Source organism: Brienomyrus brachyistius, chromosome 11 (assembly GCF_023856365.1).
Source record: "Brienomyrus brachyistius isolate T26 chromosome 11, BBRACH_0.4, whole genome shotgun sequence".
Lineage (NCBI taxonomy): Eukaryota > Metazoa > Chordata > Actinopteri > Osteoglossiformes > Mormyridae > Brienomyrus > Brienomyrus brachyistius.
In genome coordinates, this window is record NC_064543.1 from 15,848,802 (window position 1) to 15,869,327 (window position 20,526).

The 20,526-nt window shown below is 40.7% G+C and overlaps 1 protein-coding gene across 1 annotated transcript in view; it reads left to right on the forward strand.

The window, feature by feature from the left end:
- Nucleotides 1–3,992: 3,992 nt before the first annotated feature.
- Nucleotides 3,993–20,526, forward strand: part of LOC125704154 (copine-7-like) — a 40,701-nt gene continuing 24,167 nt past the window's right edge. Inside the window, exons 1-6 of the mRNA XM_048969500.1 lie at nt 3,993–4,572; nt 5,010–5,173; nt 7,792–8,354; nt 18,140–18,322; nt 18,618–18,692; nt 20,156–20,230. Of these exons, the coding sequence (XP_048825457.1) occupies nt 8,169–8,354; nt 18,140–18,322; nt 18,618–18,692; nt 20,156–20,230 (519 nt within the window). The 5' untranslated portion in view covers nt 3,993–4,572; nt 5,010–5,173; nt 7,792–8,168. The remainder of the gene's footprint in view (nt 4,573–5,009; nt 5,174–7,791; nt 8,355–18,139; nt 18,323–18,617; nt 18,693–20,155; nt 20,231–20,526) is intronic.

A 20,526-nucleotide genomic window follows, 5' to 3' on the forward strand; every position in this document is an offset into this window, starting at 1 on the left:
CATGGGTCAAAGCAGCATACTAGCCGAAGAGCAGGGTTTCTCGACCCAGTCCTCGGAGACCAGCAGATGGTCCAGGTTTTTGCTCTCTCCCAATTCCGTCTGGTGGTCCCTGAGAATTGGGTGGAGAAACCCTGCTGTAGAACATAAATAAAGAAAAATTTCAGTCTGCTTGCAGGAGTCAAGACAGTGTTTGAAGGAGGAAAATATCTTTGCATGGTTAACGGTAATGGTCATCGTACTCACTGGTGGAGTGGAGCGGGGGACATACACCTCTGGGACTGGGGTTCAAATCTCTGCCATGGGTCTAGGTGTGTGGAATTGACATGGTCTCCCCATGTTGCTGTGGGGTTTCCTCCAGGTACTCCAGTGTGCCCCTCCCAGTCTAAAAACATGCTAAGGTGAAATGGAGTTACCAAATTCTCTGTAGGTGTGACTGGTGTGTCTGCCCTGCAATGGGTTGGTACCCCATTCTGTATTAATTCCTACCTACCGCCTGTACTTCCAGGATAGGCCTGGACTGCCCATGACCCTGAATAGGACATGTGGGTACAAAAAAAAACAGATGGTTATTCACTGGTTAACAACAGCAGGCTTTAGATTGAGAGGAATCTGCTTCATTAATCTTACATTGTTTCCCTTCTTCATTAATTTTTTTTTTTTATCAATTTAATTTTATGTGTTGCATACTGTATAAATCACAAAATGGCTACTTGCTTTTAAATGCTGAGTTAGTTTCTTTTATTTTGCAGCTGCATAATAACTATGATGATCGCTGCACCTGTCTGATACTGTCCTGTGCCACGTAAATAGAGGCTGATTAACCTGAGATGATTGCGTGGTTGGCGTGGTCGTATTTCACAGCCTGTCTGTGCCACTGAAGAGCACCGAGGAACAGAACGAGCCGTGTTTGAACTTCATTCTGAAAGTTGGAGTGAGTGTGGATTTTGAGTCAGATGCTGTAGAGCTTGCTGGTCGAGTCGAGTGGCATCCTTGACTTTCTCTAATTGCCATGGCAACGTCAGAGCCCTCGGGCTTCCTGGGAAAATGTCAGGGTTGCGAAATGTGCCAAGAAATGAATCATTTTTGGTGGAGATGGTCAGGTGGCACTTCAGAGAACTGAAGTAAAGCAGGAACACCCTTGAGAGTCAAAGTTGGAGAAAGAAGCGACACCGAATCGCTACATTCCAAGCTTTTGTAGGTAGATTATCCAACAGTCATGTCATTCAAGTATTGCTGCACATGCTGGTTCTCAGTCAATTACTCCCATCCTCTAAATGTAGTTACCAGGTAGCATCATCTTCAAAGGGTCCTCATACAAGAGGCTATTGGATGTGTGCTTTTCCCCTAAAACAGACAGCGTGCCATGGATTCTGGATACTGTCACTCTCCATATCAATGGACAGTCTCACAGCTCATCGAGACAGCATTTACTACATTATCCCTGTTCAGTACATTGTACCTCAGGTGGAGCTCATATTGGTTGCGCAGCATTTGCTGGCAACGAGGACTTGAAAACCTTGAGCTATGTGTCTATACCTTGCAATAAGGAAACCCTCAGGTCCATCTTATCAATGACCCCAGAATGGATCCGTCAACAGCTGTCAACCTTTTCTGATGGAATAATTCAATTCTCACTATCCCTGAAAAACAAATGTTGTATGTCACAGCCAAAATCAGCCAAAAGGATGAAAGAAAATGATCACTACTGATGCAATAACCAATAATCCGATTCTCATACAGAATTTTGTGTTAACTTCTATCATGAATTGGTAATAGGGCCTCAATTAAGTTACAGTACCTATACGACCAATGATCTGTGTTGCAATAAATAAATAAATATAAAAGGTGACCTAATACATTGAATTTCCTTCGAATTTGTGCCAGGGTCAGCTTTTGTTGGGAAATCGTATTTAAGCTTACTTAAGCCTGAGTTGACAGGTTGTACTATTAATAAGGCAGAAGACAGCCACCTAGATTATGATCTGTAATTCTGCATCTTCGTAATTCTTATTTGTTTCTAAGGAGGAACTGAATCAAATGATGTGCATCTGTGAATAATATAGCTTTTATTGCAAACTGCAGCCTGGTTCTTCTCTGCTTCTCATTAATGAAGGGCTTCTTCCTTGCTTTACAGTATGGGACTTTAGTCCTGCTTCTAGGAGCTAGTTATGAATTGTCCGCTTCATATCTGCACTTGATGTTCCCCATTCCTTTTGAAGGTCACTTGATTTGTTTGTTTAAAAATATGTTGGGGGGGGGGGGTCCCTTATTTTTTCCCGTGGCTGTGAGCCTGGAGAGCAGGGAGTAATACATTTTTGAATAACTTCAACGCTGCAGATTTGTTTTGGAGTTTGCGTCTGTTGAGGTGTGAAGTGTATTTTGTACAAGGGACTGAGCTAAAGCTGTTCGAGAGTAATAAGTCATCACAAAGGAGGTTTCCTGGGAGAGAAAAAAGCATAAAATTCCTGTTACCACAGTGGCGGATGAGCTGAGTGGAGCAAGGCGTAGTTCCACGTTTCAGCGGTTGTTGTTTTAAGTGGGACTCCCGCCAGGCTCTCTCTCAGCTCAGCTATGATTAAACAAGCCCTGCGGTGCCGCTCATTTTCATTAATGCCATGTCTTGTCACTCCCCAACGCATCTTCAGTAGTAACACAGCCTGCAAAAGATCAGCATCATCACTAGCTACATTCCTTAGACGAGTGGCTAGACCTTTGCCAGAGCAGGTAGCTTTGACTCTTGATAAGGAGGCAAAACTCATTCTCCGCCCTCAAAACATGGTTTCCTAATCCTGCATGTTTGGATTTGTGGGTTCCTCATCTCATTGGGGCCATAAAGGAGAGAATTACATGGCTAAATTCAGGCTAAGACACTTGTGTCACTGTTTTGGTCAAATGCGATTCAATGCATCACTCCTAGCATTGCCTACAGAGGTCCATAAAACCTTCTGGAGTGTAGTGTGTAATTAGCCCCCCCTCTCCGCCCAGTATCCCATTGACCATCCTGAGGGGTGATGTTCCCAGGTCACATACCCATTTTAGCACTTCATGCAGAACACAAAAAGCAACTCACAAATTGAGCCTGGCAACCGGGAGAGTCATTCGGCTGCATCAAATTCCGCATCCCAGCGTGCTCTCAAAGAGATGAACTTGTGGGCAATCTGAAAAAGGCAGCGCAGGCGAAAACAACGCGGCCTTCGTCCATCTGTGTAGGTGTGTTTTTAGACATTTAAAGTGAACTGAAGTATTTTGCACTTTGAGACCGGAGTGGTTAACAATGCATCTTTTTTTCTTGTTTTAGTTTTTATATTTATTTCAGTTTTTCTCTTTGATTATAAACAGCGCAGCCCTGGAGATGGGTATCGCTAATAGGCTTTTTTTTTCTCCTTTAAACACACTGCTTATTATCTGTACTGCCGATGCCCAATTATTGCCTTTGCTTTTCCATCCACCTTTCATGTCTACTGAGGTCTTCCTTTCAGTTTTTACCTCTCATCCACAAATACTAAATTTCATATTAGTTTTGTTCCATATTAGCTGTTGAAACTGTAGAATGTGATAATAGTGTCAGGTTTTGTACGGGCTGTGAGTGTCGTTATCTTACAATAGTGGCCGCTTGCTCTTACTGTTGCCAGACTCTGTTACATTAAGACTTTTGTGCCAAAGGCTTTGCTGCACAGGTTTGGGATGATCTGCCTGATTGAATCTGAACTGCCTTCTAAGACAGCCCAACCATTCTCTTTTATTTGGTTGTTGTGTGGACTCAGTCTAGATATGTATTCTATATAAATAGATTTTTTTGTTAGATTAATGATGGTCACAGTGACTATTACTGTGGAAAACTACCAGGGGAAAAATGTAAATGGTCAGCATTTCAGTAAGAAGCCATTTGTTATTATAACACTCGTTTTTCCAATGTTCGCTTGGTTAACCCTACAAAGTCCTGTACTCTATGAATTAGCTAGAACAACAAAGCATGTAAGTCAAAACTAAAACATCCCAATTAAACACCGAATCCAATGTGTTCGGGGATTATTAACATAAATATTTTTTAAACAATACATTTACACAAGCCACGTGCAATTAGTGTTTCTTTTATTATCCATGGGGTAGACTATGCTAAAATATACTTGCTAACTGCAGAAAAATCCCCCAAATTTGTTTTTGAATATATTCATTTATAATAGAAGAATAATCCTCAAATACAGCCGCGGGTACTGGAAGAAGCGTAAATTATTGCTATTATAAGAGTTACGTAGCGCAAGCGTCAGCATGGATTCTCTGAGGTTAGGGGTTAGGCTCGTGCTCCTCCGCACGCGTTCGCATGGCCGGTTTCCTCCCGCAGTACAAAGACGAGCAGTTAAGATAATCCGTGTGTCTAAAATGCCCATTGTGTGTGATAGTGTATGTGCCCTGTGACGGGCTGGTATATTATCACTCCAGGGTATTCCCACCCAGCCTTGTGTCCTGGGCTGCTTGCATAGACGCCAGGCTACCCGCCGCCACGACCCAGACCAGGAAAGGTGTTGGATGATGTCAGAAATGGCCCTATTGTTGTAGCATTTATTTGCACTTGTAAGTAGCTCCCGATCTATGTGACGTTGGAACCACACAGTTAAGTTGGATTAAACATTAATATTAATGTACCATTTTACTGTCTTTGACAGCAGTAACAATAACGTTTTATAAATTCCGTTTAATTGGAGAGGCTGGCTGTAATCTCCCATTGAAACTAAGTTTCTAATGAAGCAGATTCTCTTTAAACGCCACAAACTTTTTATTTTCCTTTTCAAGGCTATATTTGCTCTAGCAGAGCAACGGGAGATCGAGCTCTACAACACAGTTACGCTACCGGACTTCTTAAAATTTTAAAGAGCGTGTGATGGTGTGTTTGGACCGGTGTCCCATCCAGGGTATTGCCCCACCCTGTGGTTATAACACAGGTGGACGGTCGATGTTTCTGTCCATGTTTGAAGTGAACATTGCATCCCCTGTTGCTTTCCGTTGCGGAGCTTTGGTGCCTCCCCCTAGCGGACAGCAGCGGCAACTGCCAAGGCGGCGCTTTCTCATTGTCCATCGCACATTCCTTCCATCGCCACCTCCCTCCGACGGCGAGTTTAAAGGGGTGATGGGGGAAAGGCTTCAGCAACGGGCTCAAGTTGAAGGGGAATCACAGGTAAGCTCCACTGCTAAATAACGAAGGCATGGAAAATAATTCTGTATGATCATAAGCAAATATTTAATGTTAAGCATGTGCTGTCTTTTCATAATCAGGTTAAGGCGGGAGTAAATCAGAGTACATTTTTCTGTCGTATAAATTTTCTGTAAGCTCCTTTATCAGTTTATATTGAGTGCATAACAACCTGTTTCGCAAACATCAGTAAAATTGCATGAGATTGTTTCAGAAACACGACAGGGCGAAGTTACTTAAAGCTTTAAAAGCGCATAAGTTTCTCCCCTCTTATGAGCTTTTTCTTGCTCGTTAAGATGCTCTATATTCCATTTATTCGACACGTGTATTTTTACTGTATATTTTTAGCGTACCGAAGTACCATCATCATTTTAGGTGTTTAGTTATTGATGGCAAATCACAAAACAAGATTTCACGCTTATATGTAATGTAGTTTCTCTGTGTGGGCATAATGCTTGTGAAATGATGGTTTTTTTACGATTTTCTGACGATGTAATTTAGAAAGAGTAAAAACTACTTTTGTATTACATGGTTTCGGGCGTTCATAAATAAATATACGTTCTCCCCATGACATCGCAGTATGAATATTTTTAAATAATGAAGGAACAAAGGTCTCCCCTGTCATTTTGAGATTATTATAATTTTACGTGTAACGATTTACTCCAGGTAGCCACAACGAACAGGACTCCTAACAGAGGTCTGAACGAGAGCGCTTCAAAACCAAACTTTGGATTCATTTTTTCCCCCAGTTTTGCTGTAAATTAGTACAATATGAATTCGTCAATGTTATAAATATGAATTTATATAGTACCTCCCCAGCTTGACTATATAATAGTATGTTATAACTTATAAACATTTGTTGAATCTTGTAGCTTGGGGTTATTGAAATTACTATTACAAATGTATATGATAACGTATTGTTATATAGTTTTGAATTTATTGTTATATGTGCAGTCTGGGGACTGCAATTGGGTGTTTGTACCCAGAACACTTTCGGGCAAGCTGCGCTATAACCGTCAGTACGGGCTTGACAGTAGCTGCTAGATATCAGTATTATCTAGAAATACGGTAATGGTGTTGATGCTTTTTTTATTATTTACTGTGGTTAATAGGAAGTAAATGGCAAAACATATTTGAGCACAAACGTGCTATGAATTAGAAAATGTAAGACTTTTTTATATATCGTGAAGAACATTTTCTATTAATTATGAGTCATTCAAAAATGCGTGCTAGGTATTAAACGGACATTTGGTAGAAATATATATATCCATAGGAAACAGATGAGCAAGAAATCGATGCCAGTTCTTCCCGATGACTCATTGTTCAGCATTAACGCTTCCATCTGACTATCTGCTTTGAGAGGGTCTATATATACGTTATGTATGCTGTGCCACGCCCTCTTTCTTCCACGTGTGCTCTAATACCGAGACACCCAGCAATGCGCTTGACCGATCAGTATTATGGACGTCAGCCATTCTGAAAGATAGCAGCTAGCGTTGACTAACTAGTTCTTAATATACATTCTCAGTTTGAATAAAACGAAGGAGTGTGAAATCCAGTCCAAGCAATTCTCACAACACGTTAGTCTAACTTATGAGAACTGAGTAAAACAATACAGCATTTCACAATTTTCCTGTCAAATGTAGAGAAATCCACGATTCATATAGGAAGAGCACATCAAGTCCATTCAGTAAGACTCGGATTATACAGTTTGAATGTGTGAGTTCTTCTGTACGGCACACCCTAGGTTGGTTAATTCCAGAAGTTGAACATTAAGATTATAAAGGAATTGGTTTTGTTAACAGGAAGGTTTTTTTTTTATTCATTTGATAAATGACCCATTAATGATTCATGTACACAATAAGAATGGCTGCTAAGGGATCTGCATCTGTGATAAGATGCACCGTGGTGTTCAAATGATGAAGGGAATGCTTGAAGCTCAGTAATATTTCCAATCGATATGGCATTTAGTTTAAATCGCTTTTTAAATGGTACAGAAATTTACACTAACATGTTTCATGTCTTTATACATCAGAACTGGCTCAGGAAAACGGTCACAAACTACATATTAAATATCTCTTTTATTTAGTGTACTGTTAAGAACATAAGAACTATACAAACGAGAGGAGGCCATTCGGCCCATCAAGCTCGCTTGGGGAGAACTAAACTAATAGCTCAGAGTCGTTAAAATCTTATCTAGCTCTGATTTAAAGGAACCCAAGGATTCAGCTTGCACTACATTATCAGGAAGGCTATTCCATACTCTGACTACACGCTGTGTAAAGAAGTGCTTCCTTATATCCAGCTTGAAATGTTCTCCCGCTAATTTCCACCTATGGCCACGAGTTCGTGTGTTTGAACTAATATTGAAGTAACTATTTTGTTGAACAGCATCCAAACCTGTTAGAATCTTATATACCTGGATCATGTCCCCCCTCAGTCTCCTTTGCTTGAGACTGAACAGATTTAGCTCTGTGTTAGTTAATTGTGTTACATTTGTGGATGTTTTCAGTAATTACACATACAGTGATGGTAGGATAGTGATGCAATACAATCTGTGTGACTATGTATATTAATTTGCACTTTATTTTGAATTTTTGTAGGGTGGGTGTTTTAGGGTGGATTTAAAGGAATAGGCCGTCTATCACATGCATTATCTGGAATCTCTACTAATTCAGGAGGGACCTACACAACTGAGAAGACCCGCACCTGAAGGGACTGCCTCATCGTTTTGAAGGTTGCAGATACTGGGCCTTATCTTCACAACGCAGGATTTGAAAAAGCTGACAGAAGCCACCAGATTTTCGCTTTATCTCCTTAAGTCCTCGGACTAGTCCTATGTAAGTTTTCTGGAGGTCCTGGGTCTCTCGCTACCAAGGCTGACTCACTGCTCTAAAAACAAAAAGGACCCCACAATCAGGACCCAGACAGTAGACCTTCCATTTGCCTGTGGTTCGGTCCTCCCGCACCCCCAGCCGGGATGAATGACGCCCAGGAGCTGATGTCCCGGGCCTTGCCGGCAGCCGCCCTCAGCACGGTCCCCTCAGCTTGTGTGTCCAAGGTAGAGCTGCGCGTCTCCTGCAAGTCCCTGCTGGACCGAGACACGCTGAATAAATCCGATCCCTGTGTCATCCTCATGGTGCAGGCGCAAGGGCAGTGGACGGAGGTGAGCTCCTTACATCGCATTAACATGACTCAACCCAAAGACCTTGACCAATCACTGCTGTTTGTTGGGGGTTCCACCCAGCTTGTGGGTTTCCCAATGTGAGATTAGATACCTAGGCACTGTACATGAATGCATTTAAATATTATATATGGGGGGGGGGCATCTCATGGGCACAAGCACAATCAGGAGAGCCACTCTTTACTGGGGTATCTGATTTTAATAGAAACGAATGAGAATATACTATTTAAACTAATTAGTGTTTATGTGGGTGTGCTAAAAACCCCCCTTAAACAGCCTTAGCAACAACCTTGGGCTCCAGCTCCACCCACGACCCTGTTCAGAGGTTAGATGGAATGGATATGTATAATTTATGTTTAATTTTTACCCAATTCAGCCAATAAACAGGGCTGCATATCCCTGTTCAATGATTAAAATTTGAATCAGCTGAGATAGATTGATTTGAACTGGTGTCTGAGATTTATTCATCTGGAATGTAAAATTATAATTACCTTTATGTTTAATGGCTCAAATGCTTCTTTAAATCATCCTTATTTGATGCAAATTATTGCGCGCAAGAAGCAAGACACTGTGAAATACTGTTGTTATTTTATTTTACAATGGCTGGAACTTCCCATACACAGAGCGAAACAAATCTTAGCCATTACTCAAAGATTATGATGATTATAGTAGTTAAGTTGCACTTTGCAAGAGGATCTTGCCTCTTTTAAAAAATATATTCTTTCACCAGTGCATGGAACTATAATGAGTTTTCTGCATGGAAAAAGTCATATATCTCTAAAAATCCGCCGATATGATTTCAGGAATGTAATAAAGTTTGACAAAGTATCTCAGGGTGTTAGCATGGCCAATCATGGACATCGTTACTTCCTGCCAGTTCAACAGCTTGTGTATGTGGCCATTATGCGTTAAAATAAATGAGCTTTTTGGTAGAGATGCCAAATAATTAGTTGTAGCGCCGCCGAAAAATTACCCCGAGCTGAAGTGCATCATAACTTCACATCTCTCTTCCAAGTGATGGTTTACTGTACTGAATAACACACTGCCACAAAAATGATTAAACATATATTATTGGGTATCGCTATGAGTGTGTCGTAAACAATACATGGTCAATAAACACAAATAAAACATGCCACATGGGGAAAATTAACCAGAAAGTTCCATTTCCCAAACAGCTGTTCCAGTACAGCAGGGGTGGGGAACCGGTTCTATGAAGGGCCGGTGTGAGTGTGGGTTTTTGGGATGACCTCTCAATCAGCCAGTAATAAAACAGTAGTTCTTAGCTTAGATTTACACTTTGTATTTATTCATTTGGGTCACAGATGTGTTGTGTGGCTTAGTGGGTTAGGTTGCTGTGCCTGTGATTGGATGGTTGCTGGTTTTAATCCCTGGGTTGGCAGAGTGATTTCATCATTGGACCCCTGAAAAAGAACCCCAATTACTTCAGGCTTGCTCAAATGTATGTTGCTTTGGATGAAAGTGTCTGCTACATGAATAAAATGTGCATGTTACATACTGTGAAGGTTACAGAGAAGTGGAGGGCAGTAGTTTCATGGCTGACAGTGTGTAGAGCAAAGCCCTCAAGTCCCATCTATAGAACATCAGCGTTTAACTCTCTTTAGATCTTTTAGAGCTGAGAGTGAGTTACTAGTATTGAGAAAGACTGCATTCAGTTTGGTAAATAACTGAGAGGCAGAAAGAAATCTTCCCATTGAGAATAGGATCATTGAGTTAGCTGCTAGATTTTCTGCTGCAGGAGTCCAAAATATAGAGGTGCTTCTCTCTCTCTTTGCTGGTTGCTAGGCGTGTACCCTGATAAAACGTTATCATCACTTCATCAGGAAAAAAATCCCCACTAACAGCACAATGTTGCGATGTCTAATTTTGCATGGTGTCTTAATTTTATTATAAAGTGCTTTGTGGGGATTTTGCTATTTGAGATAAAAAATGATGATGCAATAATGAAGCATGGTAATACAGAACTTGCCATTATTAGTCCGAGGAAATGATGTGTTAGAAAGAAATAATGACAGGAAAAAAAAAACAAATTTAGCGAAAAGTATCAATTAATTGAATTGCATCTCTAGATTTCCATTCCAAGCAATCGTATTACCCAATTCTGACATTTGCGGCAAACTGAATAATTCAGATGACTTACTGAGTGATAAACGTAAAAGTCCATTTTACATAAATAAGATTAAATAACAATGAGATGCTTTGCTTGCAATATGACAGGCATCATTGAATTGAGAGGACTGGAGAGAGAGTTTTTCCAGGTCATGTGATGTGTTCATTGAAATAAATGCTGCTTTCCAGATTTTCCTCACTGGAACATCCGAGGCTTGTTTTGAATACCATGTAAGGTCTTCCATAACTTTCAGCTGGCTCAGAAACAATCTGAAACATAAGCAAGAGGGACTACACGTCTATTAGAACATCACAGGCTTTCAGCTTCACCAAATGATATATCCATAGCCATGACAGATGGCATAGAAATGTATGCTGTGATAGAGAATGTAGGATCCTGCGTTAGACTGGCATTTTCCCAGATCACAAGCAGCGTGTCAATGTTTTTCCGTCTGAAACCCACAAAGTCTGATTTTCACTTCCGGTTGTGGTGCGATGCTGCTCCAAGTGATATTTTACACAACTGTGCTACTTTTTCATTAGGCATTTGTATAAGCATATTTTTGGACACTCCGATAGAGAATCATATTATTCAGGAGTAACAAGTCAGTTGTGAAGAAATTACATAATTGTCTGTATTGACTTTTTTTGGGTGATGCATGTAATTTTGTTTTTACACTCATTTGGCCTCGTTTTCCTGAATGTGTCTCTCTCATTTGCATGCTTCATTTTGGGAGGCATTTTTTAACACAATTTTGCTCAGTATTTGGCAGGAATCCCACTTTATACCCTCAGTTTTTACCCACGTTTCCATCCATTTTAGGCAGATCTTCCTGTTTTTGAGAACTTACTTTAAGTGTCAGTGAGACTAAACACTGATGTAAAGGAACATGCATCACCATTTTGCATAATGATGATCTGTCCTTAGATAGTAATGATCGTAAAAAGTCTTCCTATGGGCATCTGACCCTGAAAGCCTAATGATCCTAGTTCAGTAAAACGTTTGTAGATGAATAGTGGGTTTCGCTGCTGTTTGCCTGAGTCTGTTTCTAGAGCTCTTTCCATCTTACCCATAGTGGTTCACATAGTTTCTAGAATCATTACAAGTCAGCTTGCAACAGAACTGGCCTCCAGTTTGCTCTTCATGGAATGTATCTAATCTGCTGCATGGATGGAAAACCATGTTACATCCCAGCATGCTCACTTATTCATTTTAGATTCCCCCCCTCCCTGTAGTACCAATCTAGCCAAACATAAAGCTGATCTGCTTTGTTAAAGGGGGGGTCCCACAGCCTGACCGTCCCATTGTTGGGGCTGCAGTTCCTAGCCTAGATCTGTGTGTGGAATCTATTCTCATGTTTGCACATTCCCCTTTGTCCACATTTCCCCTGAATACCTCAGTTTGGCATCTCTAAATGTGTGGGTGTGCATCCTGACGATGCACTGACCTCCCATTGAGGGTATTCCTTACCCTGTGTCTCCTGGTAAATGCTCAGTGCAACTCTGCTTTAGCTTTATGGAAGACGGGTGGCTGGATGATTTCTATTGTGGTGATTATAAATGAGCACATTCACCAATCTATACTTTGAATGATACATTTTATAAACATTGCTGTAATATGCAGGAAGGCATCTATGAATTGTGATGCACCTTTAGAAGAAAACAGATAACTGAATAAGCAATGTTTCAGTCCTTATTTACTGTCAGTGTACGGGGATGATATGACCTTCCATAAATTATTAAAACAGAGGCAAATCTGGTGAAATCGTTAAGCAATTTCCATTGTACTAAAGACATGCCTAAATATATAGTTTCTCTGTAAAGGTAGATTGGGGAAGCATCTGTGAGCTTTTCTGTGGTTCTTGTTTGGCCCTTTGCAACCCTTGTAAGCAGACGGGTCCAAAGCAGTGAACTATTTAGAGACGATTCCCCTCCTTTCGATGTGTCAGGAAACACTGCTAGCGCTTCATCTCGCAGCACAGAGAGCACGGTGCCAGCCGCGTGAGCCTTTTTCACACTCCACTCTGGGAAAAGGTGATTTTTATTTATTTTTTTCCTTTTTCCTCTTTTTTTTTCTGTTGCTGCCAGTCAAAATGAAACTAAAACAGACCCTGCTCAGTAGTCAGAAATGAAATCACTTTCTCCCCAGATGCTGTCATCATTTGTCATCTTAACTCCTTATGTTTATTTGGATTGGCTTCCACACAGGTGCAGCACTCTCTGTTTTTGCATTAGTCAGATTTCGTGTTGTGTAGGTCACACGGGAAATAGATACGTACGATTCAAGGTATCATGAGGCGCTGGGTTGCACAGCTTAGTAAATTTACATTTTTTGCATGGAGATTTTTACAAATTGCTAATTGCTTTATTGCTGAGATGGAGCATATGAAATTTTAACATAAGTATGTTTATGAACCAGTCTTACCTCACATTAGTGCTGTAGTGATTCATGCAGTTATTAACGTCTAGTGAATTTATTCCAGTTGCTAAATTGCCCGTAGGTGTGCATGTGTGTGTGAATTGTGTGTGAGTGTGCCCTGCGATGGGCTGGCCCCCCATCCTGGGTTGTTCCCTGCCTCGTGCCCATTGCTTCCGGGATAGGCTCCGGACCCCCCGCGACCCAATAGGATAAGCGGTTTGGAAAATGGATTGATGGATGGATGTATGTATTTATTCCAAAATCTATCTGTCTGTCTATCTATCTATCTGTCTGTCTGTCTGTCTGTCTCATTAGGAATGATGTACTACAATACGTTGTCAATGGTGTTCCAGTAAGCTTTAACAGGTGTGTGGGGGCTCCAAATTTGGACGTATGCCTAAAATACTGAAAGACGGCTGCATTCTGTTGCATTTGGCAGCAAATCTCAATACATGCTGTCTGCTGCTGTTTGTGTCATGCATCCAGTTATGGCTATATTAAAGGGTAGACGCAGAATCTCAGCAGGAATGCAGAGGAATTTATATCGAGCTTAAAGGAAAATGTGTTAAATTTCATTCCTGTTTGAATCTTTGCCCTTTTTCTCAAAAGGAGGATATTTAGAAGGACAGTTTAGCTCTAGAACAGTGTTTCTCAACCCAGACCTTGGGGACTCCAAGACAGTCCATGTTGTTCTAAGGGGCATGAAATATTTTACATACGTAAAAGAAGGAATCAAATGTCAGCTCAGATTCCTTAACATATTTTAATCTGCCTTGAATTTCACTCTAAGCAGCATGTTGTTAATATTCTCAGTGTTTGCAAAAAAAAAAACTGCAAACTGCACCAAAGCAGAATATAAGTGTTACCTACATACTCATCTCTGAATGATCTGAGGAGAAACCTATCACTGTCTGCTCTGTTATCTAACAGTCTCCTTGCAAGCGACACTATATTTTTGCCTCAATGAATGTCCCATAAGAGCAAAATTGTCTGCAGTAGGGGTATTCATAAGAACATAAGAACTATACAAACGAGAGGAGGCCATTTGGCCCATCAAGCTCGCTTGGGGAGAACTAAACTAATCGCTCAGAGTCGTTAAAATCTCATCTAGCTCTGATTTAAAGGAACCCAAGGATTCAGCTTGCACTACATTATCAGGAAGGCTATTCCATACTCTGACTACACGCTGTGTAAAGAAGTGCTTCCTTAAATCCAGCTTGAAATGTTCTCCCGCTAATTTCCACCTATGGCCACGAGTTCGTGTATTTAAACTAATGCTGAAGTAACTATTTGGTTGAACAGCATCCAAACCTGTTAGAATCTTATATACCTGGATCATGTCCCCCCTCAGTCTCCTTTGCTTGAGACTGAACAGATTTAGCTCAAGTAACCGTTCCTCGTATGACATTCCTCTAAGACCAGGAATCATTTTTGTGGCCCTACGCTGCACCTTTTCTAAGGCCACAATGTCCTTTTTAAGATATGGTGACCAAACCTGCACACAAAGAATCCCTGCACCACAGGGAATTATGACATTTTCATGTAAATGAAATTTTACATATAACTTTTTTTCCCCTCAAAACTAAATATTTTGCCACGGGCGAATCTTGCCACGGACATGTTTGTCCTTGTTGGGACCGGGTGACGATCCATGGTACTGGCGGATCGATAGGTGATTTACCCAAACACTGCACACGAACATGACAGAGTCATAAAACATTGAAAATATATAGCTTGCATTTGTGAGCAATCCCACCGCAAAACGAACCGGGGATGGGAATGCTCAAGCTGGAAGACTATTGCTTCATGCTCACATTAGCTAGCTAGCTAGTTAGCATATATCATTCTGGGACAGCTGATTTGATATCAGTCTCTTTTTCAAACTGGCCAGCCTTATCAGTATTCTGTTTTAAGACAACAAATGATTACTGATTTAGCACACATTATACTCAAATTCAAGTGTTATAATAAGGTCTTTTAATAAAGGGCTTTACCTTTGGCATATCCCACACCCTTGGTGTAGAACGGTGCAGGCCCATATCATCTGTCCTCTTGGCCACATCATTCATCATCATAACTTTATGTTTTTCTAAAGTAGTGTCAGTTTCCTTAGTTATTTTAACTTTGATTTTAATCTTGATTAATTTCTTTGCTCCCCTTTTTTTAGATGTTCAAAATGCAGTCAGGATGTTCGAAAGACGTATGAGAACAGACCTACATGTGCTTCAAAAGTAAACAAGATGTTGTCACAGAAACTCACTCATATCAGACAATAAAATCCTATACAGGATTTGGTTGTAAGTCGACCCTTTGGTTATATCGGTTTCCTGTGCTTTCCATATGCTTATATCTCTAGCTGTACATACATTTTTCTTCTGCGTCTTAAGGCAAAGGCACAGAAATCATGTAGGCCAGTGTTTCCCAACCCAGTCCCTGGAGGCCCCCAGAAAGTCAACATTTTTGCCCCCTTCCAGCTCCCTGTTAGTCCACGTTTTTGCTCATGTACACTACAGTACCTGGTGGTCCCCTAGGACCGGGATGGGAAACACTGATGTAGAACTGTAATGGTGACCATATTAACCTATTAGAATCAGAGCTGATTATTATATAATTAGCTCTTTATTTTTCTATATCCCTTTGTTTTGAAGCCTAACCTTTGGTGGCTGCTCCAGTCTGCTTGAGGAACTTTTGATGGACACTTACTTCACCTTGTCCTCTGGGACACTTCCAATAATAAAATTTTAACTTAACCTTTAATTGACAGTTAATTTAAAATTTGAATTAAATTTAATTTCTTTAGACAACATTGTTTGAGGTTTTGGGTTGTCCAGAAAAAAATATTATGGTATGCAAGATAATTGCACAAACTCTAGTTTTGTATTTTGTGCATCTGGTTCACCATCTTAATGCTAAAATGGGGTTCTCGTTTAATCACTCTCCACTCTTGTCTTAAAATATGTCATATTCCTTCCATTCTTCTCCATGTCTCTGTTTATTGTCCCACTGAGAGCAATCTTACAGTATAAAATTTGTTAAATATGCAGTACATAACAGTTGAATTGTATTGTTTTTTTAAAATACCCATACAGAGTTGCTGGGTGATTTTTGTTTTTGCACATTTCGGTTGCCGGCTTCTGTTCCTCAGTTGCATTTTGCCTAAAATATTGACACAAAAAATTCCACATAGGCAAATTCAATTTGGTGCCATGTTAAAGTGTAATTGCATTTCTTATATTTAAATTACATTTCATGTTAAAGTAATAATAATTATAATACTACTAATAATACAGTAGCAGTAAAGGGAAAGCAAATTAGCAAAACAAGGGAAACCAGAGTAACAACTTAAATTCAGTTTGAGACTGTTCATGTAGATAACACCACCTACACACTCTCTCCCAGCACACCTAAGCCAAACATTCAAGAACACTAAATAGCTGGGGTGTGTGGGGAACTGAGGGGGGGCACAAATGTGGACTGCATTCAGAATATTTCACTTTATAATGTTGTCCACCATGACCCTGTACTAGATAACAGGTTGGGTGGAGGTTTTAAATTCTTTTAAAAATACACAAAATGGACATAAATGCTATCTTGACTGAATAGTCAATGAATCCCTTGAAGGAAACTGACTCAGTCTGCACATTAGCAAAGAAAAATAATCAAACGTCAAACCTATCAAAATGCAACACAAACACTGACAATGAGAAATGCAGTCACTGATTTTATAGAAGATACAAACCTATGTGTAATTCCTGTAGGGAAAACTATCAGCTCTAATGACTAATAAACAATACCAAAATAACATTTATTCCTGGAAATATAACCCCCCAACACACACATACCCTGGAATGATTCTTTTTTGGAGACATTTCCCATGTTATGTGATTCCGTAATTTTCACGTGCTGCTACTTACGTGACATCCATCAAACTCATGAACAAAGCGTTGTTCGCAGAACTGCCTAGACAGATGACAGATCAAGAATGAATATTACAGTAATCTTTATGCTAACACATTTCTCATGGAATCAGCCATTGTATATGAGGAGCTTCTTGTCAATTATGACTCACCCTGCAAATGATCCAGAACATGTCCTGCTTTCGTCTGTAGAGGTGAAAAGCACTGCATCTGCTGGCCCTGGATTCTGAGGGACTAGAAGGAGCTTGATGTGCTAATGATGTTGTGGCTGTCAGTGTTTTTAGGGCACGGCATTGCTGATTTAAATCTCACTTTTCTTCTTAAAGAATGCAGGTATTTGTTAAAAGTGCCAGGAGTGGCCCTGCATATCCCATACATTTATATTTTTTAGCTCCAGATCCACCTAGAACAGTGTTTCCAAAATCCAGTCCTCAGGGACCCTGGGAGGAGCAAAAATCTGGACTGTCTGTGGGTCCACAAGGACCAGATTGGGAAACACTGGCCTAGAGTGATAACAGGAAATTGTGTTTTCAGAAATACTGAGAGCTCACAGATTATCTTGCTCATTTCTTTATCTTCTTTGCACAATGTCATCCACGTTCATTGAGCCGAGACACACAAAGGCAATTCCTGCCATGCGCTGAATGATGATTGACGGTTGAATAACAGTCAATATATTTTTAATATTATGTTCACTATTGAACAGCCCATATTGCTTATTAATGAGTATCAGTATGTTTGTTGCCTTAAGCTATTCATATGATGCTTAATTGATATCTCTGAACAGAGATTGGATATAACGTTATGAAGGGGAAAACAGGCATCAGAATCAAACAATGAAAACTGCGATCAGAGTGCTACAAAGAACCAACAGAATGTACTGCAAGTCTAGGGTTTTGCTGCTCTAACACAGCAATGTAAACATGGTTTTGCTTGGTTTTTTACTTGCTACTTTACTTCCCAAGGCTCTTTGGAGCTACAAGGCTGCAACGTGTGGTGTCTGGCTCAGCAGGTTAGGATTGGAAGGTTGGAGGTTCAAATCCCAGGGTCAGCAGAGTGATTTCACTACTGGACACTTGATTTGTGACAACCTTATCCCCCCATTTGTTCCAGGGAACTGTTTGACCCTGCTTTCTCAAAAAATATGCCGTTTCTCATCTGCTGATAAAGCAAAAAAGAACCATTCCACTGCTGTTTCATACGAAATCAGTGGGCTGGTCAGTGTCCACGCATGCACCATGAACTGATTGCTGTGCATGCAGAAGAACCCACTGTGACTGTTACGTTATGTCTCCCCGAATCAGCTGGACAGGACAGAAGTCATCAAGAGCAACTTGCATCCTGTGTTCTCGAAGGTCTTCACTTTGGATTATTATTTTGAAGAGGTACAGAAGCTGCGCTTCGAAGTTTATGACATCCATGGCACGCACAGCATCGGCACCCGCGACGACGACTTCCTGGGGGGTGTGGAGTGCACCCTGGGGCAGGTAGGACAGCACCGCAGCCCCTCCGCACCTTCCAGTGACATGTCACCAAAATAAATCACACAGTGATACACAACAGTGCAGAAATCATTCCACTGGAAGAACAGCTACCAATAAGAAATAAATTAGTGTAATGAATCACAAAACCTGCTTATTGTTCAATGCACATCTGAATGAATTGTTGTCAAAAATGCGCTGTTCTGGAAGTGTTACCAAATAATTACTTGGGACTTTGCAATGCAGGAAACTGATGATTGATGTTTCTGAAATTCTGTGATGAATCTCTCGTGTTCCCCAGATTGTGGCCCAGAAGAAGATGGTAAAGCCTTTGTTGCTGAAATACGGGAAGTATGCTGGAAAGTCCACCATCACTGTAGGTTTCCAAACCAGACAGCTGCATCATTGTGGTTTGTCCTTTTGCGGTGCCTAAATGACCAGCTAGTGGAAATACAGACAGTCCTCTACTTACAAACTTTCAACTTACGTACTTTCAAACGAAGAGGACTGCAAGTCCAAATTGTGTTCATTGGGCTCCTGTTTCCTGTCCGCACCAGTTCTGCCTAGTATGACTTCTGGCCGCTACTCCCGCAGCGTACAGCAGAGTAGCGTGCGTACTCCCAGCGCCCTGGTTCTTGGTATGCCCTTAAAATTATTTTGAATAACGACTTATGAACATTTCAAGTTACGAACAGCCGTTCAGAACATATCTCATTCATAAGCAGAGGAACATCTGTATGTGGTCACTTGATGCAACAAATCAGAATTAAGATGCTGAATTGAGAGGATGGCTTGAGAAAGGAGAGGAGTACCAGAACATGACTGTGTGTGAACTCCTGCCCATAGGTGGCGTACAGTTTCTCAGCAGTATTCAGATGGGAATAACCCAGGGGAAGGCTGTGCTCTCAGCCTGAAGCATGGATGTGAAAGAGCTTGTTAATGTAGCTGTAGAAAAGGTGTGTGGAGGTGGACTGAAACCACAAAGGTTACCTGTCAGAGCACAGGAACAGCCGGCGGAGAGCAGGTGGTCTAGGGGGGGGTGAAACAGGATTACAGGGGCAGAGTGGTGGGGGAATGTGTCACATCAAGGGACTTTCTTGGGGGGTGAAGTGTCAGACTATCCATGTAGCTGTCTGGACTTGTTGTGTAGTACAGTTCAAGGGCACTGCCACAGTGGTTTTCTGAAAATGCTAATATATGGTGGTGTGCTTAACTTATTTTGTTAAAGTATAAACATTTCAGACTCGTATTTTAACAAACGGCAAAGATGCCTGAGTTAGTATTTGAACTGGGGGGAATAAATATTCTATATCTGGGGCTGAGAAGCCATTTTGGATGTAAAAAAAAACAGAAAAATATCCATTGAGTGCTGGTGACTCAAAGGACTGAAAAGAATAACTGAGTGAGATTTCATGTGGATGGGCTGCTGATGGGAGCTGATTTTGGATGGCACTGTGATGGGAGTTCTTGGAGCCCTCTGGTGTGGCCATAATATTCCTGGGAACCTACGTGTGGGGTTTGCACTCAGCGATTTGCTGTTTTGCTAATGGATTGAAATCTCTCGGAGCCATTATGACTAATCTTGAAGGTTATTTTTATGCATCTGCAAGCTACATTTTTAAAATTCTTCCACAGTTTCTAACAAATGTCAAGTCTGCCATAAATAATAATAAAAAAACAGGTAAACAAGAATCTAAAATAGACATGAACTTAACGTGAGGTGCTGATGTTATGGGACTTGAATAAAAATACCGTTATTACGCCAAGCTTTGTAAAGAAACCGTCCACTTAAGTCACTTAACAATTTACACATTCTTGCTCATGTGTTTGAACTCTAAGGTTCATGCAGAGGAGATCTCTGGAAACAATGGATATGTTGAGTTTTCCTTCAGTGCCAAGAAGCTTGATGACAAGGTAATGTTACATGCTTGTGCCTCCTACATTCTATCAACAAACATCAAAATGTTGTTGGAACTTGTCTGCCTGATGTACTTTCTCTTTCCCCTGAAATTAGCCTGTACATTCATAAAGTATGAAATCCATCCATCTATCCATCCATCGATTTTTCCATAACACTCTATAAAATCTAGGGTCACAGTAAACCTGGGTTCTGTAATATGAAATATATCTTTTGTTATAAAATGTATACCTTGAGACAGTCCAGGATAGATGGATGGACGGATGGACATAAAAAGTCTAAGGAAGGGTGT